The 24,476-nt window shown below is 44.8% G+C and overlaps 3 protein-coding genes and 1 long non-coding RNA gene across 5 annotated transcripts; 2 read left to right on the plus strand and 2 right to left on the minus strand.

Moving 5' to 3' along the window:
* The first annotated feature begins 3,921 nt into the window (after window positions 1–3,921).
* On the plus strand, window positions 3,922–8,714 carry LOC4332071 (uncharacterized). Its single transcript, XM_015776665.3, has 5 exons — window positions 3,922–4,456; window positions 4,586–4,930; window positions 5,050–5,346; window positions 7,112–7,339; window positions 8,038–8,714. The coding sequence occupies exons 1-5, from the start codon at window positions 4,034–4,036 to the stop codon at window positions 8,383–8,385; spliced, it is 1,641 nt and encodes a 546-aa protein (XP_015632151.1). The 5' UTR covers window positions 3,922–4,033; the 3' UTR covers window positions 8,386–8,714.
* An 87-nt stretch (window positions 8,715–8,801) lies between these two features.
* Window positions 8,802–9,403, minus strand: LOC9266402 (uncharacterized). Its single transcript, XM_015776668.3, has one exon. It carries the CDS (start codon window positions 9,337–9,339, stop codon window positions 8,908–8,910), a length of 432 nt encoding a protein of 143 aa, XP_015632154.1. The 5' UTR covers window positions 9,340–9,403; the 3' UTR covers window positions 8,802–8,907.
* A 2,443-nt stretch (window positions 9,404–11,846) lies between these two features.
* Window positions 11,847–18,889, plus strand: LOC4332073 (F-box/FBD/LRR-repeat protein At1g13570). Of its 2 annotated transcripts, none has more exons than XM_015776666.3 (5): window positions 11,847–12,108; window positions 12,775–12,878; window positions 17,118–17,957; window positions 18,031–18,183; window positions 18,271–18,889. In XM_015776666.3, exons 1-5 carry the CDS (start codon window positions 12,039–12,041, stop codon window positions 18,637–18,639), a joined length of 1,536 nt encoding a protein of 511 aa, XP_015632152.1. In that variant the 5' UTR covers window positions 11,847–12,038; the 3' UTR covers window positions 18,640–18,889. The 2 variants fall into 2 exon arrangements, with proteins under 2 accessions (XP_015632152.1, XP_015632153.1); XM_015776667.3 differs by having other exon boundaries at window positions 17,118–17,206.
* Window positions 18,890–20,430: 1,541 nt separating this feature from the next.
* Window positions 20,431–24,328, minus strand: LOC136355893 (uncharacterized). Its single transcript, XR_010740449.1, has 5 exons — window positions 23,877–24,328; window positions 23,435–23,544; window positions 21,969–22,016; window positions 21,560–21,682; window positions 20,431–20,731 (listed from the first exon to the last, which is right to left on the minus strand). It is a non-coding gene; the product is annotated as an uncharacterized lncRNA (long non-coding RNA).
* Between the last annotated feature and the right edge of the window lie 148 nt (window positions 24,329–24,476).

Raw genomic sequence — 24,476 nt, forward strand, 5'->3', positions numbered from 1 at the left:
TAATACTCCCTCCATTCTAAAATATAATAATTTTTAGTCCTTAGAATTTATCTTAAAATATAACAACTTCTTCACCAATATTCTCTTCCCAACCAATTATAATCCTCCACCATTCACTTTCCTCACCTACATCCACTACTCATCTAATCACAACCCTCCATCACTCACTTCTATCTACCTTCTTAATGTGTTCAACTCTAAAACTACTTACTCCCTCCGTCCCAAAAAAAGGCAAACCATGGGTTTCCGTGTCCAACTTTGACTGTCCGTCTTATATGAAATTTTTTTATAATTCGTATTTTTCATTGTTTGTTAGATGATAAAACATTATTAATATTTTATGCGTAACTTGTCTTTTTATTTTTTTTCATAATTTTTTCAAATAAGACGGACGGTCAAACGTTGGGCACGGAAACCAGTGTTTGTCTTTTTTTTGGACGGAGGGAGTATATTATAGGATAGAGGGAGTACTGGTATACAACCGAGAATGTGTACGTACTGTGACTAGACCTGTAAACAGCTAGTGCTTGTGGTTTTGCACAAATGAGATGAAACTGACACTACTAGGTGATAGTTGCCCTTGCACATATGCATTTCTTGCTTATAAAGGGCTGCTCCTAGTATTAAGATTTCAGTTTTCTAGTAGATACAAGTACCGATAGGTGCTAGTTGAACACATGCATTTCTTGCTTATAAAGTACGCCTACATCTTCCAACACTAGGGCTTACGGTGCGCGACCACTTGCTAAGTTAGGATATGATCCCCCTTATCCCAACGCAATCCGCTCTTGGTTTGTCGTACGTGGCACCCGTCGTCGCGTCCCAAAACGACTCTCGATCGAGCGTCGTAGCACTAGCAGCACTTCAAATTCGGTTGGTCTGGAGTAGTGTGTCGCTGTGCGTGCGTATACGTGCTGCGCCTGTGTGTCGCAGGACGTACAATTAGCCGGGACCCCAGCTCGCCGCTGTCATATCCTCGTCCTCCCACTGCCGATTCAAAACCAAACCTGCGCTTCCTGCCCGCAGTGCAGTGCAGCCTGCGTCGTGCTGCTGCTGCTGCTTCTGCTGCTCCACATGCGTCCAACTCCAAGAGGCCAACCGACCCCGTTACACCGCTCGCTCGGGTGCGCCCCCACATGTCACAGACCGCGCGGACGCACGCACGCAGCGACCGTTTTGAACTTGGCCTTGGGGTTGCCGCGGCCCGAGCCCGCGCACCGAGATGGCACGGACCTGTGTCGAAGCGGTATACTCCCTCCGTCCTAAAAAAAAGGCAAACCCTGAATTTTCGTGTCCAACTTTAACTGTCCGTCTTATATGAAATTTTTTTATAATTTATATTTTTATTATGGTTAGATGATCAAACATGATTAATATTTTATGCGTGACTTGTCTTTTTAATTTTTACCATAATTTTTTAAAATAAGACGGACGGTCAAACGTTAGACACGGAAACCAGGTTTCTCTTTTTTTGACTTAGGGAGTAGCGGGCACAGCGACCCGCTGACGCGCGCGGGCCCCGTGTGGCAGCCGCGGTGAATGAACGGGCGGCGGAGCCCGAGGCAGTATACGAGACACGGGACGAGGCGGGCGTGGAACGAGGCCAAGCAAAACGGCCGCGTCAACTACGGCCCGGACTCGAACCGATTTAAAATCGGCGCAGGGGGTCCCACGCCCGAGATAACGGCAGCCAGCCAGCCACCCACCCACCTCTGTTCTGCTTCTGCGTACCAGGCGCGCGGGTCGCGGCTGCCGCGCGCCCGCGCCTAACGACTCACGCGGCTCCAAGCGTCGCCGCCGGGAAGTTACTCTGCTGCGAGCGGCCTCGCTTGCTGCCCCCCTGCGTGCGGTGCGTGGCCGCGTGACACGCGGGCAGTTAGTGCTATGCCCGGGCGTCGCGCCGCGATGGCGCGGTCGCGTCGCGCACGGCCGGTAGCTCCTCTCCTAGTAGTAGACCACAATGCCTGACTTTGAGCTAGCTCTGTAGTACCGGCCTTGGTGTCGGAGGTTGGTCGCGCCGGCGCGTATTCTTGTTCCATTGCGCGCAGCTGTGGCTCGCACTGACCGCACGGGCTAACGTGTGGGTTTAAGTTCCAAGGTGTTGGCTGCTTATCAGCTTATGTGGTTGTTGGGGACTTCCTCTGTCCCATAAAAAACCAGCTTAAACAAATCTAGATATATCTCTATCTAGGTTTATTGTACTAGAATATGTCACGTTAGTACTAGGTTCGTTTTTTCGGGACGGAGAGAGTAGGTGTTTAGATTCAAAAAATTTTCGTCAAACTTCCAACTTTTCCGTCACATCAAATGTTTAGACACATGTATGAAGCATTAAATGTGGACGAAAAAAACCAATTGCACAGTTTGTATGTAAATTGTGAGACGAATCTTTTAAGCCTAATTACGCCATGATTTAACAATGTGATGCTATAGTAAATATTTGCTAATGACGGATTAATTAGGCTTAATAAATTCGTCTAGCAGTTTACATGCGGAATCTATAATTTATTTTATTATTAGTCTATATTTAATACTTTAAACGTGTGTACGTATGCTTTAAAATTTTTTTGGGCATACTATAAACTAAACACAGCCGGTTGCATGACATGAGTCCGGCGAATTAGTGTCGGCCTTCGTTGTCGTTGCTCTGAACTTCGTTCCTAGTACCAGTAAATGGCACCGTACTATTTGGGCAGATGAATTGTTATGCCAACGTACAATGACTTCATTGCTATGACTGTCGAGTGCCAAACAAACATTGGTAGTACTAAGTTGCATGAAAAAGGTGATCTAAGGGAGCGTTCGGCAGGAGGAGTTTATGAGTTAGTTTGTTTCATTTTTCGCGCGCACGCTTCCCGAACTACTAACGATGTGTTTTTTTTAAAAATTTTCTATATTAAAGTTGCTTTAAAAAATCATATTAATCTATTTTTGAAGTTTAAAATAGTTTATACTCAATTAATCATGTACTAATAGCTCACCTCGTTTTGTGTATCTTCCCAATCTTCTCTTTTCCCCTCCTCTCAAACTCACCCTTAGTCCTTAAACACATGTAAGTTAATTACAGTACTCTTGTGTTTACTAGCATCTGTATCAGATCACATGCATATCCAGATGCACTGCACGGCTATAGCATCTGTAATGTGCGACATCACGCCAAAAGAGCAGTAGTAATAGTTGTCTAAAAGCAAACTTAGCAAAGTGCTGTTTTTGAATCAAATGATTGCATTTGGCGCTACTACAGAAAAAAAAATCGCGCTTTGAACAGTACGGCAGATTACAGATTTACAGGTGCTGAATGAGCGCAGAGCACAGTAACTAATGGAGGAAAGAACGCATGGTCATGACATTTTTTAGGTGCCTGACTTCACCTTTATTTGCACACTATTTCTTGTGAACTGCGACACAGCCTGCTCTTTTTTTTAGTGTGTCTGTGCGGACTGTGCATATGTTGCAGATAAATACTACTCCTACAGTACTGTACACAGTCATCGACTGGAGTAGGAGTGCTCCGTGCTCGTGTATTGGACAGGCTCGTTTCAAATTGCAAGATGTTAGTACACGTACGGCTGGCTGCTTTCTATTGGCCACTTGGCAGTTTCCCATCCCTATAGTAGGAGTAGCCCGGAAACGCCGAAACTAGCAGCAGTTTTTGCACACGTCCATCAGTCGATCGATCATCCATCACCGGGGTAGTGATTGCGCAATCGTTGGTGGCATCGGCGGCCGTCAGTCCGGAGTCCGGACGGGGGAGGGGGGGCAGTCCGGTCATTTCGGCGCAAAGATCCTTTCAAACCGTGGCCTTTCCACGGAAAACGAGAAACACCGCCTCCCTTTCTTTCTTTCCCTTGTCGCGGCCCGAGCATTTTTGCCCGCATCGCCATCCACCCACCCTCTCCGACCAACACCTTCCTCACATCAAAAGCACCCGACCGTTGCCACCTAAGCCCGAGGAGAAAAGAGTGCGAGCGCCCACCTCGCCACGCCCACCTCCGCGGCCGCACGGTTTCTCTTCTCTTCTCCGGCGTCGCCGATGTCCGCGCGGCGGGCGGCGGCCAAGTGCCAGCACGAGCCGGCCACGCCGCCGGCGCCGCGGATCCTCAACATGCCGAGGAGGCCGGCGGGTGGCGGGAGGCCGACCCGGAGCGCCGGGCGCGCGCAGCAGCAGCAGCGGATGGCGGCGCCGGGGGCGGTCAACCTCGGCGCGCTGTTCGAGATGGAGCGGCGGGTGCGTGGGCTGGAGTCCGCGCCGGCGTCGCCGCCGCCCTACTCACGGGCCGCGCGGTCGCAGGAGGACGCCGGGGAGCAGGAGGAGAAGTGGCGGTTCCAGGCCGAGATCCTCCGCGCCGAGTGCAACTTCCTCCGGATGGAGCGCGAGGTCGCGCTGCGCAAGCTCGACCGCCACCGGGGACAGATGGAGGCCGCGCTCAAATCCGCCGTCGAAACGCTCGTCTCGGTATGACACGGACTGCTCCTCCTCCTCGTCCTCTTAAACCTATTGAGATCGCTCCTCTTCGTCTCGGTGTTTCTCGTTCGTGGCAAACTGTTTGCAGCTTGGTAATACTCGATCGTCCGGATGAAACAGGGGAGGAAGAAGATCGATGGGAGGGGCGACGTCGGCGTGGCGGCGGCGTTGGACGAGGGGATCGAGGACCTGGAGGAGATGATGGAGGATCTACGCGTGGAGAAGGAGAGCGGCAGGAGGGCAGTGAGCAGCAGGCGGGAGCTGCAGAGGAGCAACGGCAGGAACTTCGACCGCCAGGCGTCGTCGCTCCGCCGGCGCCTCGAGAAGATGCCACCGGCCGACGCCGAGCCCTGCGTCAAGGACATCCGCGAGATCGCGCTGCCCGTCGCACCGCAGTCGCCGCCGCCACCCGCCGAGCACAGCGACGTCGACGACGACCATTCCAACAGCCCCAACCTCTCTGACGTAAGCCCGATGCTCCCGATGAACACCTACACCGCGCGCGGCGATGCTGCTTCAAATGGCGTTTCTGTGTTGATCAATCAATAGACGTGTAACGTTGCGCCATGTACACGTTTTTCCAGGTGGAGATGCTGAGGATGAAGATGGAGGGCATGTCGAAGGGGATGCGGGAGAGGATGGCGGAGTACAGCCGCCGGCTGGAAGCCGTCGCCGGCGGCGACAACAACAACGCCGCCGACGATTGCCAGTCCAGGAAATGCGGCAGCCGTCACAGCCGAAAGCCGAGCGCGAGCAGCCAGAGGAGCTGGAGCGGCGGCAGCACCAATGCCGGCGCGTCCCGCGACACCGCCGCCTCGCACGGTCGCAGCCGCCACACCGTGGCGCCGGAGAAGCATCATCACCATCACCAGCAGCACAAGGTAAACATGAAAAAAAATAAATTCAAATTCGCTTTGCTTACTGTTCCATAACAGTGTTACGTTTAGTACGCTTACTTCTCAAGCTTTCTTAATTGCACAGCAATGCAAAAAAACTGTTGTTAATTTTGTCCTTGCTTTAGTACCAAGTGATGCCGATGCATGCATGGTTTAGCATTGGGCTCACCCGAATGTCGTTGACTTGAGGTGAGCACAACTGGTCAGCGGCTCAATCTTAACAACATTATTAATCCACGATTAGGTCGGTTTTGTCTCATACGGGAGAGATACTACTCCTAGGCAAGTTTTGAAATCGCCTAACAACGCAGTTGTGCTGTGGTGTGGGGATCACTTGCAGTTGCAGATGAGTAAATTGATCTGATCAACCAGGGGGTCCACAGATCTTTAGATTGGCTCGGTGCACTCGACACCTACGTTAATTCGGCTATGTTATTATACCTGCCTTTTTGGATTGATACCACTATGCTAGCGCTGTTAAACACTGTTGCTTTGGTGTGTGGATGGGACCAGCTCGTAAGAAGCATGGCCTTTGAGCCTTTCTAGTTTTTGCCTTCACCTCACTACTAGTCCTAGCTGTTTCAAAAAATGGCTTTACCATATGTTCCCCTGATTTGAAACCCCGTCAATGATTGCGAGTGGGCCCGGGGTGTCAGTGCCGGCGGCCGGCTGCGTCCATTGGCCGTGCTGGCAGGTGGTCCTGCCTGCGGGAGGACTAGCTCCTGGGGTGAGAGTTTATAGTTCTTTTTGTATTGCTCGTGCGACTTGTGACACGTGGGCCAATGAGAAGCTTTTAAATCCTTTGTTTTCAAACGGTCTGGGCCTGCAAATTGCGTATTTAAAGATCGTTGCTGTACTACTTATCTGCATTTTTATTCAAGAAGTGGATACCAGTCACTTGGGGCTGAAGCATGCATGACAAATTCCATGCTTGATTGTTCTGAATGACGCGAACGATACGGCCATGTTTGAATGCATGCAAGGCATCTTCTATTGGAAGTGCAAGTTTGAAAAGTGGTAAGGAGCTGAACTTAAATTGAAGGCAGCAAAGCACATGCTGGTGCAGGAATAGAAGTTAGTAAGCACTTTAGGCAAAGGGATACTCGTATGAAAAAAGCCTAGCCACAAGCAGGCACATGTGATGCATCTGGGCCAAAGTACGACCATTGAATAAGGAGACGATGCCCCCACAACAAGAAAGCTAAGCCTTTTCCTGGCTAACGTGAAAAGTCTGGGCCAGGCCCAGGGACCAGGGCATGTGCTCATGGCGAGTAGCTTTCGCAATGAGTTATATGGCATCAGCAGCGTTTGCCTTCTGAATGTTTACAGCTGAAGTAGCCTTTGCCTTTGTAGAGTGGAAGTTGGTTGAGGTAGCTGTGAGCCTGTGAATAGTTATACCGTATAGTACATTGGTATGAAATCCTTGTTGTTGAGGAATGAAGAGGAACTACTGCATTCACATATTGAGCCGTTTGTAATTATGAGAAAGCTATGATACTCAGTATCTAGGCTTCAGTGTGGACAAGGAACAATGCCGTCGAATTGGGTCGACCCATACTGGGCAAATGTTAATGGCGTTCTCTCACCAATCCATTCTGCCTTGCATAAATGCTTGGTGTTTCTTGCATAGATTTTGTACTCTGGATAGTTTGTCCTGTTAGGCTAAAATGATGTCACATATGCTGAATTCTATTCAATGCAGCTCAACTTTTTTTTTTATGTTTTGTAACTGCTCTTTGTTTCCCTACAGATTATGTCTGAAGAGTGCAAAATGGTGGGTTCAGGAAGCTGCTGTGACTGCAGGGAAATCGTGGGGAAGATAATGGAGCAAGTAAGAACAGAATCAGAGCAATGGACTGAGATGCAAGACATGTTGGAGCAGGTCAGGTTAGAGATGCAAGAGCTGCAGTCTTCCAGAGATACATGGCAGCGTCGTGCTATTGCCTCTGACATCAGTCTACGCTCCCTAAATTCTCAAGTAAGTATAGCTTAAAAATGATATTGTTGCACTTATCGCATTTTAAGTGCATATTCTTGTATGTGATGGCTTCAGTGCACCAGACTGCTGCACTGAAATTATTTCACTTGCATGAACACAAATTTTGGTATGTTCAGACTGCAACCTTGTTCAGAGATTGTCAAGGCTGTTGTGCTGGCAGCCCTTTCATACTGCCTTTTTTTTTGAAAGATCACTTCAGTAGAATTGTGGGAGTATTTATCATGCCTCTATCTCTGGAACTAGGGTTAAGAAATGTTGGTTTAAACAGAGTATCCTTTCAAGTGAAGTATTTCTCTGTACTAGAAAATTTACTATTGACAATGGTCTCTTACCCTAGATTCAGAAGTAAATCAGTGCAGATATAGAATTCAATGCTGAACTTGTCTTTAAGCTCTAAACTGTACGTGCACTGCTTTGAGAATTTATGAGAAGCTGGCCCTACTCTGGTTCTTTAACTGTCTAGTTTGAACTGATGAATAAATGTTAACCTGGATTCAAGATCTAATTTACTCACTAGTTCCAGATCGAGTTAAACAAACCAGCATTTCTCAAGATGCATCACTAAGCATTGCACATATTCAGGATTCAGCTTTTCAGTCACCATATCCATTTTAGTCCTACTTCTCTGCCCAGTGAGAAGAGTCCAGCCTCTAAACTGTAAGCTTAACATTTGATAGGTGCTGGAGTGGAAACATCGCGCGCAGGTTTCCGAACAGCACGTGGAAGATCTGCAGAAGAAGATCTCGGAGCTGGAGAGCAAGCTGCACACATTCAAGGCCCATTTCCCCAGCCCAGGTCAGCCTAACCAAGAGTGGTCCGAAGCATGCAAGATGGAGAAGCCGATCAGAAGCAACAAGGCTCAGCACCCGCCCCGGCCGTCGCACGAGCCCGGCGGCGGCAGGGAGAAAGAGAAGCACGTCCTCATCTGCCGCGTGAAGCACTCGCCCAGCGTGGCCGCGAAGCGCCAGCCGTTCCAGGAGATCGGCAACATCAGCTTGCCACGGCACGCGCCGATGAAGCGCTGAGAGGAGGAGGAGGAGAGAGCTCGTTCGCTGGCCGCAGCCAAGGTTCCAGGCAGGAGTCTGAAGAGAGAATTCTGTCAGCTAATCTCGCATCTTCCAAGCTGCTTCGATCAATCAATATCTATATATCTACTAAATAAATAAATTATAACCCACTGATGTGCAATGACGGCTGACTTCTCGTCAGATCTGTAGTGAGTAGCAAGTAGAAGTAGCTGAGGTTTGAGACGGAGTTAAGATCCAGGTACAGTGTTGAGGAATAGGTATGATACGTATGTAGGCGGATGCTTCTTTTTTGCTGATATATGCAGTTTTGTTCCTGCTTCTTCCAATACCTGATCTGATGATGCTGCGTTAACTGCTCTCTTACATGACAAATCAACCACAACAAAATTGCAATACTCGAATTCTGAATCATGTTTAACACCAAACAAGCGTCAGTTTTATTGCCACTACAGAAACTTACAGTATATATGTTCATATATAGGAGTATATGCAACTACTGGAAAGATATACTGTGTCTAGCTAGTGATTGATCATGGAGATCCAGGCGCAATATGTGCACACGATCTTCTGAGAGATGTAGACGTAGACGGCGAAGGAGAAGCTCATGAGCGTGACGTCCTTCCAGTCCCCCTTCTGCTTGGGGCTCAGGCTCTCCCGCACCGCCCTCCCGGCCTTCGCCGCGTCGCCGAACACCCTCTCGGCCATGGCGGCGGCCCACCACGCGCTCTTCTTCCCTCCTCCTCCTCCTCCTCCTCCGCCGCCGCCGCCGCCGCCGCCACCGGCCGGCGATCCCGGCGGCTCGCTCGGCGAACTGCTTTGGCAGAGGAAGGACGATGATCTCGGCGGCCTAGACACGGCGTCGGCTCGTCGTCCTCGCGGGTGGCGGCTACCACGCATGAAAGGTACAGCAGCGGCGCCGATGGCGAGGAGGCGCAGGGGAGAAGCAGCCATGCATGGATGATCGGATCTCCAGAGGTGGGTGAGGCGTGTGGGGAAGCTGTGGATATTTTTTTCCAACAAGATGGAGAATTGGAGGGGATAAGTAGCTCCTGACTATGAGAGGAGGAGAAGGGCAAGACACTGAGACAGTGAGATGTATAATATAAGACGTACACAAATTTCAAGATTTAATTTTAAAAATATTTGACCACCAATTATTATAATATAAGTTAAACTTTATCTGCTAAAATTAATATTATTGGATTGATATTTAAATTTATTTTAAGATGGTTATAATTTTGTTGTAATAAACTTTATAGTACATGAGAAATTATAAGTCAAAGATTAGTTTCGAAGATTGTGCTAAGTTTGACCATGCCTTATATTATAGGAGGGAGGGTGTATGTCACTAAGTAGCTCCTAGCTAGAAGAAAATTACCTAGAACGAGAAAAAGGACAATATGCCACTCTATACATATGGTTTCAACAAAATGCTACTCATCAGGATGTATAGGATAAAATATCACTCTATATGTTGCCAACAGGATAGATTGCTACTTTTGAGAGTTTTGCTATTTTATTTTCTTTTCTCCTCATTTTCTTTCATGAAGTGACCAAAATACCCCCTGGGCTCACAATATAGAAAACATATCAAATCGAGCCGCTTCTCACATCGCCGCCTTGCGGTCGCCATCCTCCAGTGCAGCCCTCGCTGCGCGCGGCTAGTTCTGCTCCTCTTCCCAACACCGCTCGCCGCTCCTCCAGCTCAACTCCCCTCGCGCGCGAGTCTCCCTCCCCCACTCTAGTACAACAGAATATGCATATGGATCTGATATATTTTAGGGATGCACTTTTGTACAGAGAAAGTACAGAATATGCATGTGTGTACAGAATATGCATGTTTGTACAGAGAAAATAAAATAGCTAAAACTCTCAAAAGTGGCAATATATCCTGAAAGCAACATATAAAGTGGCATTTTATCCTATACATCCTAATGAGTGGCGTTTTTGTTGAAACCACATGTATAGGGTGGCATATTATCCTTTTTCTTAGAATGAGTTTCCACCATTGCAGACCCACAGTCACTGTTTTGGGTGGTTGTTAGGGCGTTCACAACGCGGCGTGTTGGCGTTCGGCTCAATCGTTCCCCAAGGAATATTCGCTACCACGTTCGCAACTCAATGGGGAAGGGACCCTTTGAATCGCAGGAATGAGAAAACGTAGGAATAGGAAAAATATAGGATTTTGATAGGAATGTAAATGTAAAATAGAGGATTGCAAAACACAGGAAAAACATAAGAATAGTTGTTTGATTGGAACGTAGGAATTAGATGAGAGATAAATAATCAAAAGAAAGTTTCCATGAGGTTCTACCTCATGTTAGAAATCCTCCAAAACTTACATGGCATTAGGCATTTCATAGGAATTTCATAGGATTCCATAGAATTCCTGTGAATTTTCTTTGTATCAAAAGGGGCCTAAGTGGGGGAGACTACAATAGTAGAGCTTGAGGGAGGTGAGCTCGAGGAAGGAGAAGAGGCAGGAGTTGAGCTTGTGGTGCATAAACTCGTACCGAAGGGTTAGCTGCAGGTACTGCAGGCCGCCGTGGAAGGCGGTATCGGACCAAGAGCGGTCATGCGTGGCGAGGCGAAAGGAGCGGATGACCGCGGTGTGGCGGAGGAGCAGCGTGTCCACGTCCAAGGCGCTGATGCCGGGGTTGTTGAGGAGATCGACGGTAGGGAGCGACTCCCGGCGGCGGTGCGATGCTCGGGACAACGCCGAGGTGTGGATCACCTCGTAGATATGGAGGCGGGATATGATGTTGTCAAGGACATCGAGGGGGAGCGACCCTAGCGTGTCTGGCGCCGATCTGCCACTACCTGCTCGGTGGCGGCGGTGACTGCACGTCGGCCATTTCCTTGCCCAAAATCCGTTCCCCGCCCGCGCACTTGGAAACCTAACCGTCCTCGGTGTAGTTGGTGTCGTGCTTTTGTTGCTTCCGACTTGTGGTGGCTCATAGGCGGTAGGTTTCCAAGCCGCTGACCACCGCCACCAATTCCGCTTCGTCCCAGTGCGAGCTCGGCAACTCGCTGCTAGCCACGCTGTTGCTGCCACTATTGCGGAGAAGGGGAACGAAAGGGGAGAGAGAAAAGGGAAGAGAAGAGGAGAGAGAGAGGATGATATATGGTCTCACACGCCGACTCAACGGTTACACTAGGTTAACAGATCACATGAGCAAAAGTCGCTCTTAAAACTATTAAAGGTGTTATTTTGTATCGGTTTTAATAGTTGAGAGTTCAAATATATCAGGTATTGTAATTGAGGGTTACAAATTAGATTGGACATATATTTGAGGTGGCCAAAGTAGACTTGTTCCAAAAATTTATAGGCTCATAATTTACGCCTGTTTTGGGCCAAATCCAGGCCTTACAAAGCAGGCCCGTAGTCCTACGTTTAGGGTTCGGTCCTGCTAACCGGTGTGTTAGGTTTCCTCCTTGTCTACCTCCAGCTCCTTCCTATCCGTCTCCTTTGGTTAGTGCCATTGGTAGCCCCGCTCGGCGACGCCGACGCGATTTCCTCTCCTCGCGCCTTACTGAATTCGAAACGAAATTGTAGATCATATAGCAGAGAGAGAGAGAGAGAGAGAGAGAGAGAGGAAGCAGACGCGGACCCCTTGATTTCTCGGCTAGATCTGAGATATCATCGCATCATGGGACTGCTGGGGTTGAATCGGCTCATGTCCATACAGCGGGAGCAGCGCTGTCGCCAAATCGAAGCCAGTAAGCCGCATGTTGGATCTGTGCTACTGCTATCTGCATCTTGTGTTTCCCCCCCTTTTTTTTTTTATGTGTTATATAACTTCTCCAATACAATTAAAGCTGGTTGCTACGCTTTATATCTTACAGAAAGACAGGACTCAGCCGCCACCAGTCTGTTCTTCCTTACAAAAATCCTCTTCTTGATGTGCTTGCTGTTTTTTCATGGTTTTTGTGAGCTTCAAAGCTAACCTTGTTACAAGCTTGTTCCTTTTTTTCACGATAGATGTTGTCATAGTTAGAGGAGCTGGGATTATCCACCCAAACACAAAATTTGGCATACTGTATTTTAATAGTGTGCGACTATATGAGGAGGTTGGACACTTGGACATGGAACTCACGGGGGGAGGAGAGCAGTGGTGGCTGAGAAAATAGGAATTCCACTTGCTGTCGGCTGATGAGCTCCACGGTATTAGAGAAAAAGTCACACCGTTTTGCAAAAGAATACCTCTGCTCAATTGGCGGAGTTTTTTTCCCATTAATATACTGTAGTAACAAGTTGCAGCTTAAAACAGTTACTAAGTAGGATAATGGATCATTGAATCTGTGTGTATTTCAGTGCTTTGATGCCTTCATCTGTTTGTTTTCTTCCAATTATATACACAATGTCATAACCATTGTGTGTTGCAGATCGTCTTCTTGCATCCACTGATAAAAGAAAGGGGTCTCCCTGCAAACAAGATAATTCCCGATGCAGCAAAAGAGAGAGATATTCTCAGCCAGACCTTCCGGAGGTACACCATAAAAACCAAACTGTCACAAAACGTGTCGTTTTGGACATACCTTTTCTCAAGCATTCAAAACTTTGAAAATAAATATCTTTATGATTTTTTGCTTGCATACATGGACTTGAATGTCTAAAAAAGTAATATCATAATCTTATCGTGTAGTCGTGTACTACAAATCTATTATAATGTAACTTAGTAGTCAATATTGTGTTTGAGAGACCATGTTGGTGTCCAAAACGGCATGCTTTTGTGAGCGGATGGAGTAAACTATACTAAAGTGTCACCATTGCTGCTCTAGCCACAACCACAAAGTGTTGGGTCAGTTCTAATAAAATAGAAATTCCTGAATGGATCTTGTAGTGCTGCAATCTTGTACTATCGTACTTTTTTATCGGCATAACAAATTCTTTATAAGCTATCGTGTACTTTAACTCCTGCAGATAACTGTTTGTTATGAGTCTTAGATTTCTAGTATCTTGATACGCAGTAGACTTCCCGAGCTATTTCACTTATTAACTAGCCATTTGGTCGTGCGTTGCACGACTTTAGATACCTGTAGAAAAGTTCTATATTTATGGGTCATAATATATCATATTATGAAATTGTCCCTTCCCTCAATCAGGGGTATCCAATTTTTCCTGTATTTTCATGTCTCGCATCTTTAGAAGCCTGCTCCAAGTTCGCATAAAAAGATGGCCCTGAAATTGACTTCAACAGGTGTTTTGAGAATTTTACTTCAGGCTCCATCTTGTTCCATGCTTGCCACAGCGCTATTGTTAAATCTGTATCTCATAACCGGATAAGAGTACAATCTGATCCATGCATCTCAAAATTAATGGGACACCTTCTGGTTTCTATGAAATCACAACCTGGAACATGGCAGGTGCAAAGGGCTAGGCATTCATCACAACCGCAACATAGGAGCAAACCTTTTGGTTCCTTTCGCCGTTTCTATAGGCGAGCTGGCTGGGTAAAGGAAGCCCAGTATACATATAAGCCCTGTAAACGTAGACCATAATATGATAATAGGATTAACTCTAAATTTATTTTTCTTAAAAAAACATACGACTTGGTAAATAGTTAGTTAGAACTAACCTATATTTGCAAGTAAGGTTCAAGTACCATGTTGAAGATCTTTTGGTTTCCAAAGTTCAGTCATCTCATCCAGTGGCTAGTACATGCTTATTCCACAATATTTTCTCATAAAATACACAATAATTTAATTTATGACATTGAAAGGGACCGGACAAACAATTAGTTAAATTCTGAATCTACGTGAAATCAACCATTAGTTTCTCGTGAAACTTATAATGGCACCATTAGACCATTGGGCCAACAAAATATTAAATCTAAAGTAGGTGCTTTCTAAAGTTGACTAATAATAATAATTATCATGCTTGCACAAGACGCAACCTAAATGTAGGTAGAATTTCACTTCCAGGTTGTTACATAGTATGCACTGTACTAAGCATTATAAGTTTGAAGTTGATAAGCAATCCACATGGTTGAACACATATTAGAAAGTTAGAATCGGCGTCTCTGAAGTTCTGAGATTATTTGTACATTTTAGTACCGAGAAAAATATTACCTGGTTTGGATGGTGCCAGCTTCCTTGTTGGTAGGATCTGCAAGTTCCAAAACTCTCAAATTTTAACAGAGGAGATACTTTTATGGTTTTACCTTTGGGGAGATAATTGCACCTGTTGCGTCTGTACCATCATTTGGGGGTGTTTCTATCATAGGATTCAAAGTATATATTTGGGGGAGGAAGTGAAGCCAAAACGTTCAGTATGAAATGGTTAGTATCTAACCTGTGAAAAAGATGATCCCAATACCATTTATTTTGGGACGTATGTTCAGATGTCATCTGCTAAACCAGTGGAATCATAGCTAAAAAACAAAAGGTTGAGTAGATACATTCCAATTTGGTTAAATGGGTATATACAACATTCCAATTTGATTAAATGGGTATATACACAAAAGTTTGGGTGGTTTCTAGAAATTTCGAAAATTATCTTTGGAGGCACAATTGAAATGCTTTCTTAATAGAATTTGTGCGAAGAAAATAAAAAGGACTTGATTTGATGACACATTCAACAACAATAAATTTCTTGTTCTATCAAACAATAGCATTCCTCAACAACTCCTATCCAGTTTTTACCATTCAAGAAGTACTAATGTTCATGATTCATACCCTAGATGCATGGTAGCAAGTTGAATAAAAAATGAAACCACAAATTTTGAAAGGACATTTATTTCATAACTATCACTTCGGGTAAAGACAAATAACGCAAATCAATATTACAGACATTTCAATTCCTGCTTTAAAACTCGTAACATCAAGAAAAAGAAATACCTGATAATACAATATTTGATTGCTTTATTATTTGCTTCATAAGTCATCAGAATTCATTCTTAATCAGTGAATACACTTCACAGCAAACTGGAAACTAAATGGGTACTTAGAGTCAAATACATTTGATCTTTAGTAGTCAAATTTCATTTAAGCTTAAGCAAATCACCTTGTAGTTGTAGAATTATCTTTTATAGGTTTCCACTCCCCTGCTTGCTGCAGCTTTGCTCGTTAGACACACATATATAGATACACAAATATAGCAATACACCAGTCATTTATATAATGTTAGGAGCAACCTTTTTTTTTTTTCTAAACACATGAATAGCTAGTAGTGTTGGGGATGGGGATGAGGAGGAATAGGGCAGGGGGAGGTGGAAGCGGAGAAAGGGGAGGTATGGATTCCTTTGCTTCCCACCGCAGGCGTCTTTGACCGGCCAGTCCCCGTACATCTATCCTCATCCTTCTCGATGCCGGTGGCTCTTCTTCTTACCTCTCCCCATTGATGTGGTGGAGATTGGGAGGAGACATGGCGGCTTTGGAGATGGGGGGAGGACGATGCACATCAGCGGGGAGGATGGGAGTGGAGGAAGCGGTGATGGGATTGGGGAGGAGGAGGCGAGCCGAGTGGCAGCAGCGGAAGCGCGGAGCACACGATCCGGCGCCTCCGCCTCCCGGGAGTGGGGCGGCGCAGCGACTAGGGAAAGGGGAGGCGGCCTCCCGAGATGGTGTAGTAGGGGTGAAAATGAATGGTAAGACTAGGGAGGTGGAAGGATCTTATTGCGAAAGAATTTTTACGAAGGATCTAGAATAGATTTTTCCAATCAATGAATCCAACAGCTCACATCATCTGTAGGGGCAATCGGGCGGCTTATGTTTTTTTGATGACGTGGCGCAATCTGGTGGTAAAAAACTTTACTTTTTTCACTACTTTAGATAGGGTTTTGAGCTTCTTTTGTTGTGACTTCTGTGACCGAGATCCAAAATCCTGCTGTAAGGCGTATCAAAACCTTCTACAGCTTGTCCTCGGCTTCCCACAACTATATGTGTGGTTTATGGGATATTCTCATCCAGCTCATAACCAACTTTGGCAAAGGAGGTCCGGCACACCAATCTTTGAAGAACACTTCCTTGATGATTTTCAGATCAATAAATATTCCATTCTCACGTGGCAAGTGGCAACTCTTAATACTGTCCATAATTTGGGTGTTTGAATTGACCGATTATATGCCTGTTGATGCTTTCCATACTGCTTCCACTACATAAGTAGTATGGTATACATTGCGATCCTAGGTAAACTGCCAGCATATGATCTCATTTTCTGGGCTATCCATTTTCTCAAACTCAAGAAGATATGCCATTGTGAGTTCACTAGAATATGCAGACAAAACAGTTGTAATATCTGGCAATCACAATCTTTCTTGATTACAAGCAGCCACATGGTGCTTGCTCTTGCAACTGTTTCTAGAATTTTTTCAGTGTTTGGCAAATTACCTTTCTTTCAATCTAGGTTCAGATGATAATGGTAATGATAATGTTCTGAAAATAAGGAACAATTTGGAGACACTGGACAGTTGGATAACATCTATTGTCTAACCATAGCTTGATTATCAAACAAACTTTGATGCTCATGAATTTACCTTTCTAGTACAACTTAAAATGAAAGCACATCATGGTACAATAAACGCATACTGACCTATGGACTGCTCTTCTCTACGGAACAATTTTGCTTCCAATTCAATATGTACCTCTGCAATGCAGAGCATTTTACACAACCATGTGCCACCTTGCTACAATGCTACGACATATATTGTTTTGCTTTCTCTAATTGAGTTGATTGTTTGCTTCTAAAATTCCAATGTTATACTTTACTCAAATGCTTGTGCATGCAGGACATTTGGCGCCATATACATTCCTTACTGTCACTTCAAGATGCTGCCCGTGCTGCTTGCGTGTCTCGGGCTTTTCTATGTTTATGGAGGTGCCGTCCCCACCTCACCTTCAGTTTGCAAACTCTGGGCTTGAGTGAAATGGCATGTAAAAAGGGTGGAATAGCTAGAGATTACAATAAAAAAGTTGACCGCATACTGAAAAAACACTCAGGCACAGGAATGAAGAAATTTGAGATCGAATTCTATGGTCCTTCAAATGCAAACACCTATTATCATCTCAATAATTGGCTTGAGATTGCTATTACATCTGGAATTGAAGAACTCACCCTTAGGTTGACTCCAGATGTGACAAAGTACAACTTCCCTTGCTCACTTTTATCTGATGGAAGAGGGGACTTGATTCAGTCTCTTCACCTTTCCCACTGTTCCTTCCGTCCAACAGTTGAGGTTGTTAGCTTGAGAAGCCTGACAAGTTTAGATCTATGTTTGGTGCGTATTACGGATAGAGAGTTAGGAATTCTCCTTTCCAATTCTTTAGTTTTGGAGAAGTTGGGAATCAAATACTGCGACAAGATTAATTGCCTGAAGATACCTTGTGTTCTAGAGAGGCTCAGTTCACTGGAAGTGTTTGAATGTTACAGCCTACAAATGGTAGAGAGCAAAGCTCCAAATTTATGCAGTTTTTGCTTTGGAGGTGAACAGGTACAGTTCTCAATTGGAGAACCGCTGCAAATGAAGAACCTGCAAGTGATCTTCCCCAACAGTATCAGTTTTGGCCGTGCTGAACTTCCATTTAGTATGCCTAATCTTGAAACTCTTAATATCAGTTCACGTTGTGAGGTATGCTCTACACTTATGCTTACAGCAGTCGCCACGCTCTGATATATAATTGTTCTGAGTCATCTTTATGCAGATGTCCCATACACCAACTGCACCTGGCAAATTCCTTCACCTCAGATACTTGAGTATTACTTTTGCGGGATGGAGATTTTCACGTGCCTACGATTATTTTTCTCTTGTTTCTTTTCTTGATGCTTCTCCTTTGTTGGAGACTTTCATCCTATGTGTGAGTTACTATTCATTCTGCAAGGCATATTTAGTAACTGTGCCATTTATAATTTATTGACATATCATCATTGGTTTTCACCTTCAGATTTTACAGAAAGGAAAGCATGACTTAACTTTAAGGGATCCTATATATCCAAGGCAAATGTCTGAACGCCAGCATGACAGCCTAAAGAATGTGAAGATCAATGGTTTCAGTTCCACAAAAAGCTTGGTTGAGCTAACATGCCATATTCTTCAGAACACAACTTCGCTTGAGTGCCTTACATTGGACACTACTCGCATTGAGTTTCGGTGTTCTGATAGTAGTGTTGATGTATGTCTCCCATCGGACAGGGATGCTATCAAGGGAGCGCATAAAGCGCTCTTGGCTATCAGAACATATATTGAGGGTATAGTTCCCGCTACAGTCAAGTTCAGTGTTCTAGAGCCTTGCCGCCGTTGCTACGCTTGGTAACTATGCCAAATCATTGTAATTAAACAGTATTTAATTGTGTAACTTCAGATGCGTTGTGCTTTCTGTTTTAAAATCAGTGGTGTACTGGTGTCCATAAAAATGCTGAGGTATGTGCTTTGGTTTATTATTAATCTCTTTCTGTAACTTAAGATGTGTCGTGATTTTGTTCCAAGTTATTGGTGGTCTGTTATATTCAGGACTGTGCTTTGGTTAATTTGATACTAATACCAACCAGACCATCTGATATTAATCCATGTGCTTGTACGGTTGTTCTGCTCTGCAATGTCAGTTTGGTACTCATGTTACTGGAAGTTGTTTAAAGATTTGCTAAAAAAAGGCTACTTATTAAAGCGGTACTTCTAATAATCCAATGCTTCATTTCTCATTAACGCTTGAGTGTCTGACACGATAGTCGCAGTTATCTATCACCACTGCAAATTCAGCAGCGTCCATCCATATCCCAGCCTGCCAAGTGGCATTCTACCTTTATCTCAAATTAGTTGTTGTTTTATGTTGTTTAATATAGATTAAAGTTTTTTTTTTCCAAAATATAGGATACGGTAAAATCTTATAGTAGTCCCATAATATAAAGAATTTTGATATACTACTTATCACATCCATCAACTCTAATTCAAATTTACCAAAATCAATAGGGGTATTGTAGTTTTTTCTTTTCATCATTAATCTTTCCCAAAAGAGAATAATCTCTTATATACTCCCTCTACGAATCTATACATACACTAGTAGGGTGCCCGTGCGTTGCTACGGGAAATTTTGTTGATCACGGAAAAAAAATCAGGCCCATATGGCCCATAGCTTGTTTCCTTTCTCAATTAATAATTCCACAAGTGCGCAGAAGCAAGCAAAATATTAGGTAGTGTTTGGTTTGAAGACGAAGTGGGATGGGTCAGACCTATCCTACTATTGTGGGATGGGATGGCTCCAGTTGACTGTTTGGTTTATGGTATGAGATGGTTATATTTTTTTGTTTGGTAGAAGGGATTGAGATGGGATGGGATGGACGGATTTGTACTCATCGTTAGTGCCGTCTAGGGGCGGAGGTGCTCGGCGGCGCCCGGATCTGAGAGGACCGGCGACGGCGCTTGCGGACGAGCGGCGGCGGTCGCGGACGAGCGGCGGCGGCGGTCGTAGACGAGGCAGAGGTGGCGGAGGTTGCAGAGATGGCGGTTGCGGTGCTCGTGGAGGTGGCGGCAGTCACGGAGGAAGCGGAGGCGGCGCCGGCCGCGGAGGTGAGGCAGCGGTTGGATCTGAGTGGAGCGGCGGCGGTGCTAGCGGAGGTGGCGGTCGCGGATGAGCGGCGGCGCTCGTGGAGGCGGCGGCGGCGGCCGTGGAGGCGAGGCGGCGCTCGTGGACGCGTGGAGGTGGCGGCGGTGCTCGCGGACGAGCGGCGGCGGCGGCCGTGGAGGCGAGGCGGCGCCCGTGGACAAGGCAGAGGCGGCGGCGCTCGTGGACGCGCGAAGGTGGTGATGGGTGTGGACGAGGCGGCGACGCTCGTGGACGCCCGGCGGAGCTCACGGAGGTGGTGGGTGGCGCGGTGACACCGTTCGCTCGTCCCAGGTGGGACGAGTTTGTCCGCCAGTTTTTGGCGGATCGGTTGGTCCCGGATCTGAGAGTAATATTCCTCTCCAGGGACCAACCCATCCACCCACCCCTAAACCAAACACCCCTAAAAGTGGGTTCGCCCCATCCCATCCTTACAACCAAACACTACCTTAGTGATGAATAATTGTGCATTGCCACGGGCAAAAATTATACACCAATTTAAAATCATACGGTAAAATGATGTGAAATAATTAACATACGTAAATTTTTTATGTTGAAAACATTAGCATAGCACGAATTATAATTACATCGCATCTTTATAGCTGTCACACTTGGTAATACAAACGAAAATTGATAAATAGAATAGACCGTGTGTTGCAATCTGGAATACAAATATTTTGAAGCTAAATCCTAGAGCCCAGAAGTAGACACCATGGTGTATTTAGATCGCCATCCCAAGAAGTTAACTTGCTGCATTCTCTACCAAGCACCCGCATGAAGCCTCCATCCCTTAGTCAAGGACGCATAGCTGTCAACCCATAAGGCGAATGAACACAGAAAAATTAATTGTAAAATTGCAAAGTAGGACATGATGCAATCGAAGCATTTATCAAACATGCATCCTGCTTATAAGAAATCAACCTCCAACCGGCATATAGGATAATTAATTGCAAAGTCCCAAGCAAACACTTGTAGAGCCTGTGCTAAACGCTAGAGCATATAGCATCTCTGTTAAACTAAAGAACAACTATACAGAAATATATTCCGAGTGATTTGATTAGTCAAAAAAAAAAACAGCTCTGAAGCATCTGTGGCTGGGAAAAGACAACAAAAATCTATCACCATGATCGTTGTTTCTGTGAGACTCCCAGTACCTCCTCCGGTTTTAAAATGCCATCAGCATCTCATATTTTCATTTGTAGAATTGAATTGCAGAGGAGAGGGATACAATGTCCCATGGTTAGCATGAATCTCATGGCAGTTGACCTCAAATAGAAAATTTTATAATTTACTTAGAAAGTTAGAAACTAAAAGTTGTTGCAAGAAGAAGCAAACTAATGCCTTAATCAGCAATGTGTCTGCAACATTTACCAACCACACGGTCAGCAGGTTTAAAACCAATTATTTATCAAGGCCCATAAGAAAGGTCGACAGAGAAATTTTAATCTTCCTTAGTGCAAACCGTCTGAATGACATGCTTCATTGTAAACCAACAGATAAATTTTAATCTTCCTTGCTACTCAAAACTAATTGGTTATCTTTTATAGGTCTAACAGCTCATGTTCATATTTATTCCTTGGACCAATTCCAATTGTGATTTAAAGTCATACAACTTTACAAGTCAATGAGAATATACCAAGATTATTACTCTGTTTGAGACAATCGCAATATACTCCATGGAAAGATCTGTTTGCTGAGAAAACCAGTAAGCTAACATCCTCAAGCATCCATATCAGCTCAGATCCTGGCGCATGATTTTCTAGTAGCAGTAAGTAAGGTAGAGCTGTAAAATCTCTATAGAAGCACATCACAAATAATCAATACGTGCATTGCTAAAGCATGGTTTGCTTAGTGCAGGTCACATTTTATGAGCAAAATGATCACATTTAAAATAAAAGAAAAAGAATCGTGCATTTGTTAATAGTAAATCGTTAAATTTCTCAAAAAAATTATATATTTCCAAGAGGGCAGAAGAAAGGAAGACATGGGCGAAATTAGCATGAAAAGAGTTCATCATTCGAGTCAATAACATGCACATAGCTAACCTGGTTTTGTACATGATGGTGTGGAGCCCCCAACAATATTATCCATTTCTGAAAAAAATGATATGATAGATCAAAAATTATGAATTTGTGAAACAACCAACATAAATATGCAGTGCACTCGTTTCATTGCTGACGAGGCTAGCATCTTATTATGCATCTGTTTATTTGATAGATCAAAAATAGATAGAAATAGTGAACAAAAATGAATATTAAACTACTCCCCATTCTTCCTCACGTGACAAAATAGTTCAAACGATTGCATGACATCTCACTGTTCTAATTGCTCCTCTATTTAAGATCTGTATCTAAAAAACAAGACGCAATGGAGTGAGACACTCAACTTTCAAGTCCCGATAGTACTTTCACTTAATTCTGTTATCGTCTACTGGAATCAACATTGCTATTTCTAGAATTTAATAATTAAAAATATGAAATGACAGGCTTCAAGTGTGAACTCAAAATACACTTTTGATTTGCAATTGATGTAGGGGCAAACATGAATAATGTGAGCAAGGTTGATACTTTCATTTTACCTCTCTCTTTGCATATAAGATCACAAAAGCTTCAATCATGCAGAAGTGGCTTTTTTAAATCACAACACAGGAGTTAATTGATATGACATCTACCATGTTAATTCACACACACCGCATACCTTGTTTCATCCCAAGGGGATTAATTCACACACACCACGTACCTTGTTTCATCCCAAGGGGATATGCTGCTAGCCAGGTACAAAACCCCCTTCCAAATTGGAATTACATTTGACAAGTTGCAGTTTGTTCAGTCTATGATCACATCTTTATATGCATAAATTTTTGTATGACCAGTAACATTGGGCAAGTGGAGTGTATTTTGGATGAACCGAACGTGTATTGTTATATCCAAGTATTTTAATGAAAGCTAGGCTTGAATATATGCTTTTGGCATGATATGAATTTATGTTCATACTTCTCATTAAGTAAGCCTTTTCCTGCTGCATTGTGCCCCGTACTGTTCAGTTTTTAGATATATCCATTAATTGTATATGAGAGACAACTAATCTCTATCAAAGAACAGTGAGACTCTACCATCTCCACAGTAGAGAACCAGCATACCTCCATAAGAAAAATTCAGAAGAAAACAATCAGGGAAAGTTCAGAGAACCGAGTGAAACTGACATGCAGCTAGAGACAAAAACATCAAGGAAAAAATCCACACCAATCTCCATATTAAAACAAAACAAAAAAAATCCAAACCTCTCTTCAAAAATCGCATCTCATTCTCAACTGGAAAAAGATGAGAAACACACACAATGCTTCAAGATCAAGGGCCTGTTTACTGTTGTTAGAAACCATAGATATATAGAAAATAGTACTGATTCATAAAGCATAACTTCAGCACCATAGGTTATATCACGGAATAAATCAATTGGTAGAGTAAAAACCTTTGTTTTTTAAGGAATAAAAATATTGGTAAACTGCTTTTACCTTCAATTGAGGTCATGAACCGAGGACATGGACTGGAAACAGCTGGACATGCGCACAGGAGGTTTCCAATCAGCGGGGTCACGGCTCACGCACAACGGTCTGCTGAACTTCTGAAAAATAACGAAACTTGTGAGAATTGAAAAGAATCTGCTAAGACATCTATTTTCAGTTTTTTTACTCAGAGGGTAGAGATGTCTGCTATTGCGATTAACCTTGCACCAATTAAATCATATCCTACTTAGATAGCTCACAAATTCTACTCGCTTAGCCACTGCATATCAAAACTAACATATAGCATTGCAAGAAAATAGGAGCACGTCCAGCTATTTAGTTGTGAGAGAATGAACATTAACAATCATCAATGAACAAATATGGCAATAACTGGTCACATCATTCACAGAAGAAAAAAGGCAAAAAAAAAAAAAGAAGAAGAAGAAGCTACCTTTTACCTTCAAGAGGTTAGGCTCTGCAACGGCGTGGCGATGGGGTTGCCGGTGGTGGAGGCGCGGTGAAGAGGAGGCAGGCGCGCCGAAGAGGAGGACGGCACGGCGATGGGGGCGCCGGCCGCGCGGCGAAGAGGAGGGAGGTGCGGAGAGGAGGACGGCGCGGCGATGGGGGCGCCGGCGGTGGAGGAGCGGCGAAGAGGAGGGAAGCACGGCGATGGGGTGCCGGCAGTGGAGGCGCGGCAGAGGAAGAGGTGTGGGAGGCGCGGCGGAGGAAGAGGTTGGAGGCGTCGGAGGATGGAAGCCAAGCGCGAGCGATTCGGGGAAGGGAAGCGAATCGCGGGGGACGAAAGCGCGGATCGCATGCAAAGCGATATCTGAGGACCGTCCGATGTCTGGATCCAACGGTTGATAGGACGCGTGTCTGCCAGGTTTGGCTTCACCACCACCACTACAGAATTTTTAAGTAGTAGAGATATATTTATCTATTAGTTTATTATATCAATAAGGTGAACATGCAATATAAACTATACACAGTTAAGCTCGGTAGAAGCTCGAGCTCGGTAAAGCTCGCGAGCTTTTGCTCAGGCTCGGGTTCA

This window comes from Oryza sativa, chromosome 3, assembly GCF_034140825.1.
Source record: "Oryza sativa Japonica Group chromosome 3, ASM3414082v1".
Classification (NCBI taxonomy): Eukaryota; Viridiplantae; Streptophyta; class Magnoliopsida; order Poales; family Poaceae; genus Oryza; species Oryza sativa.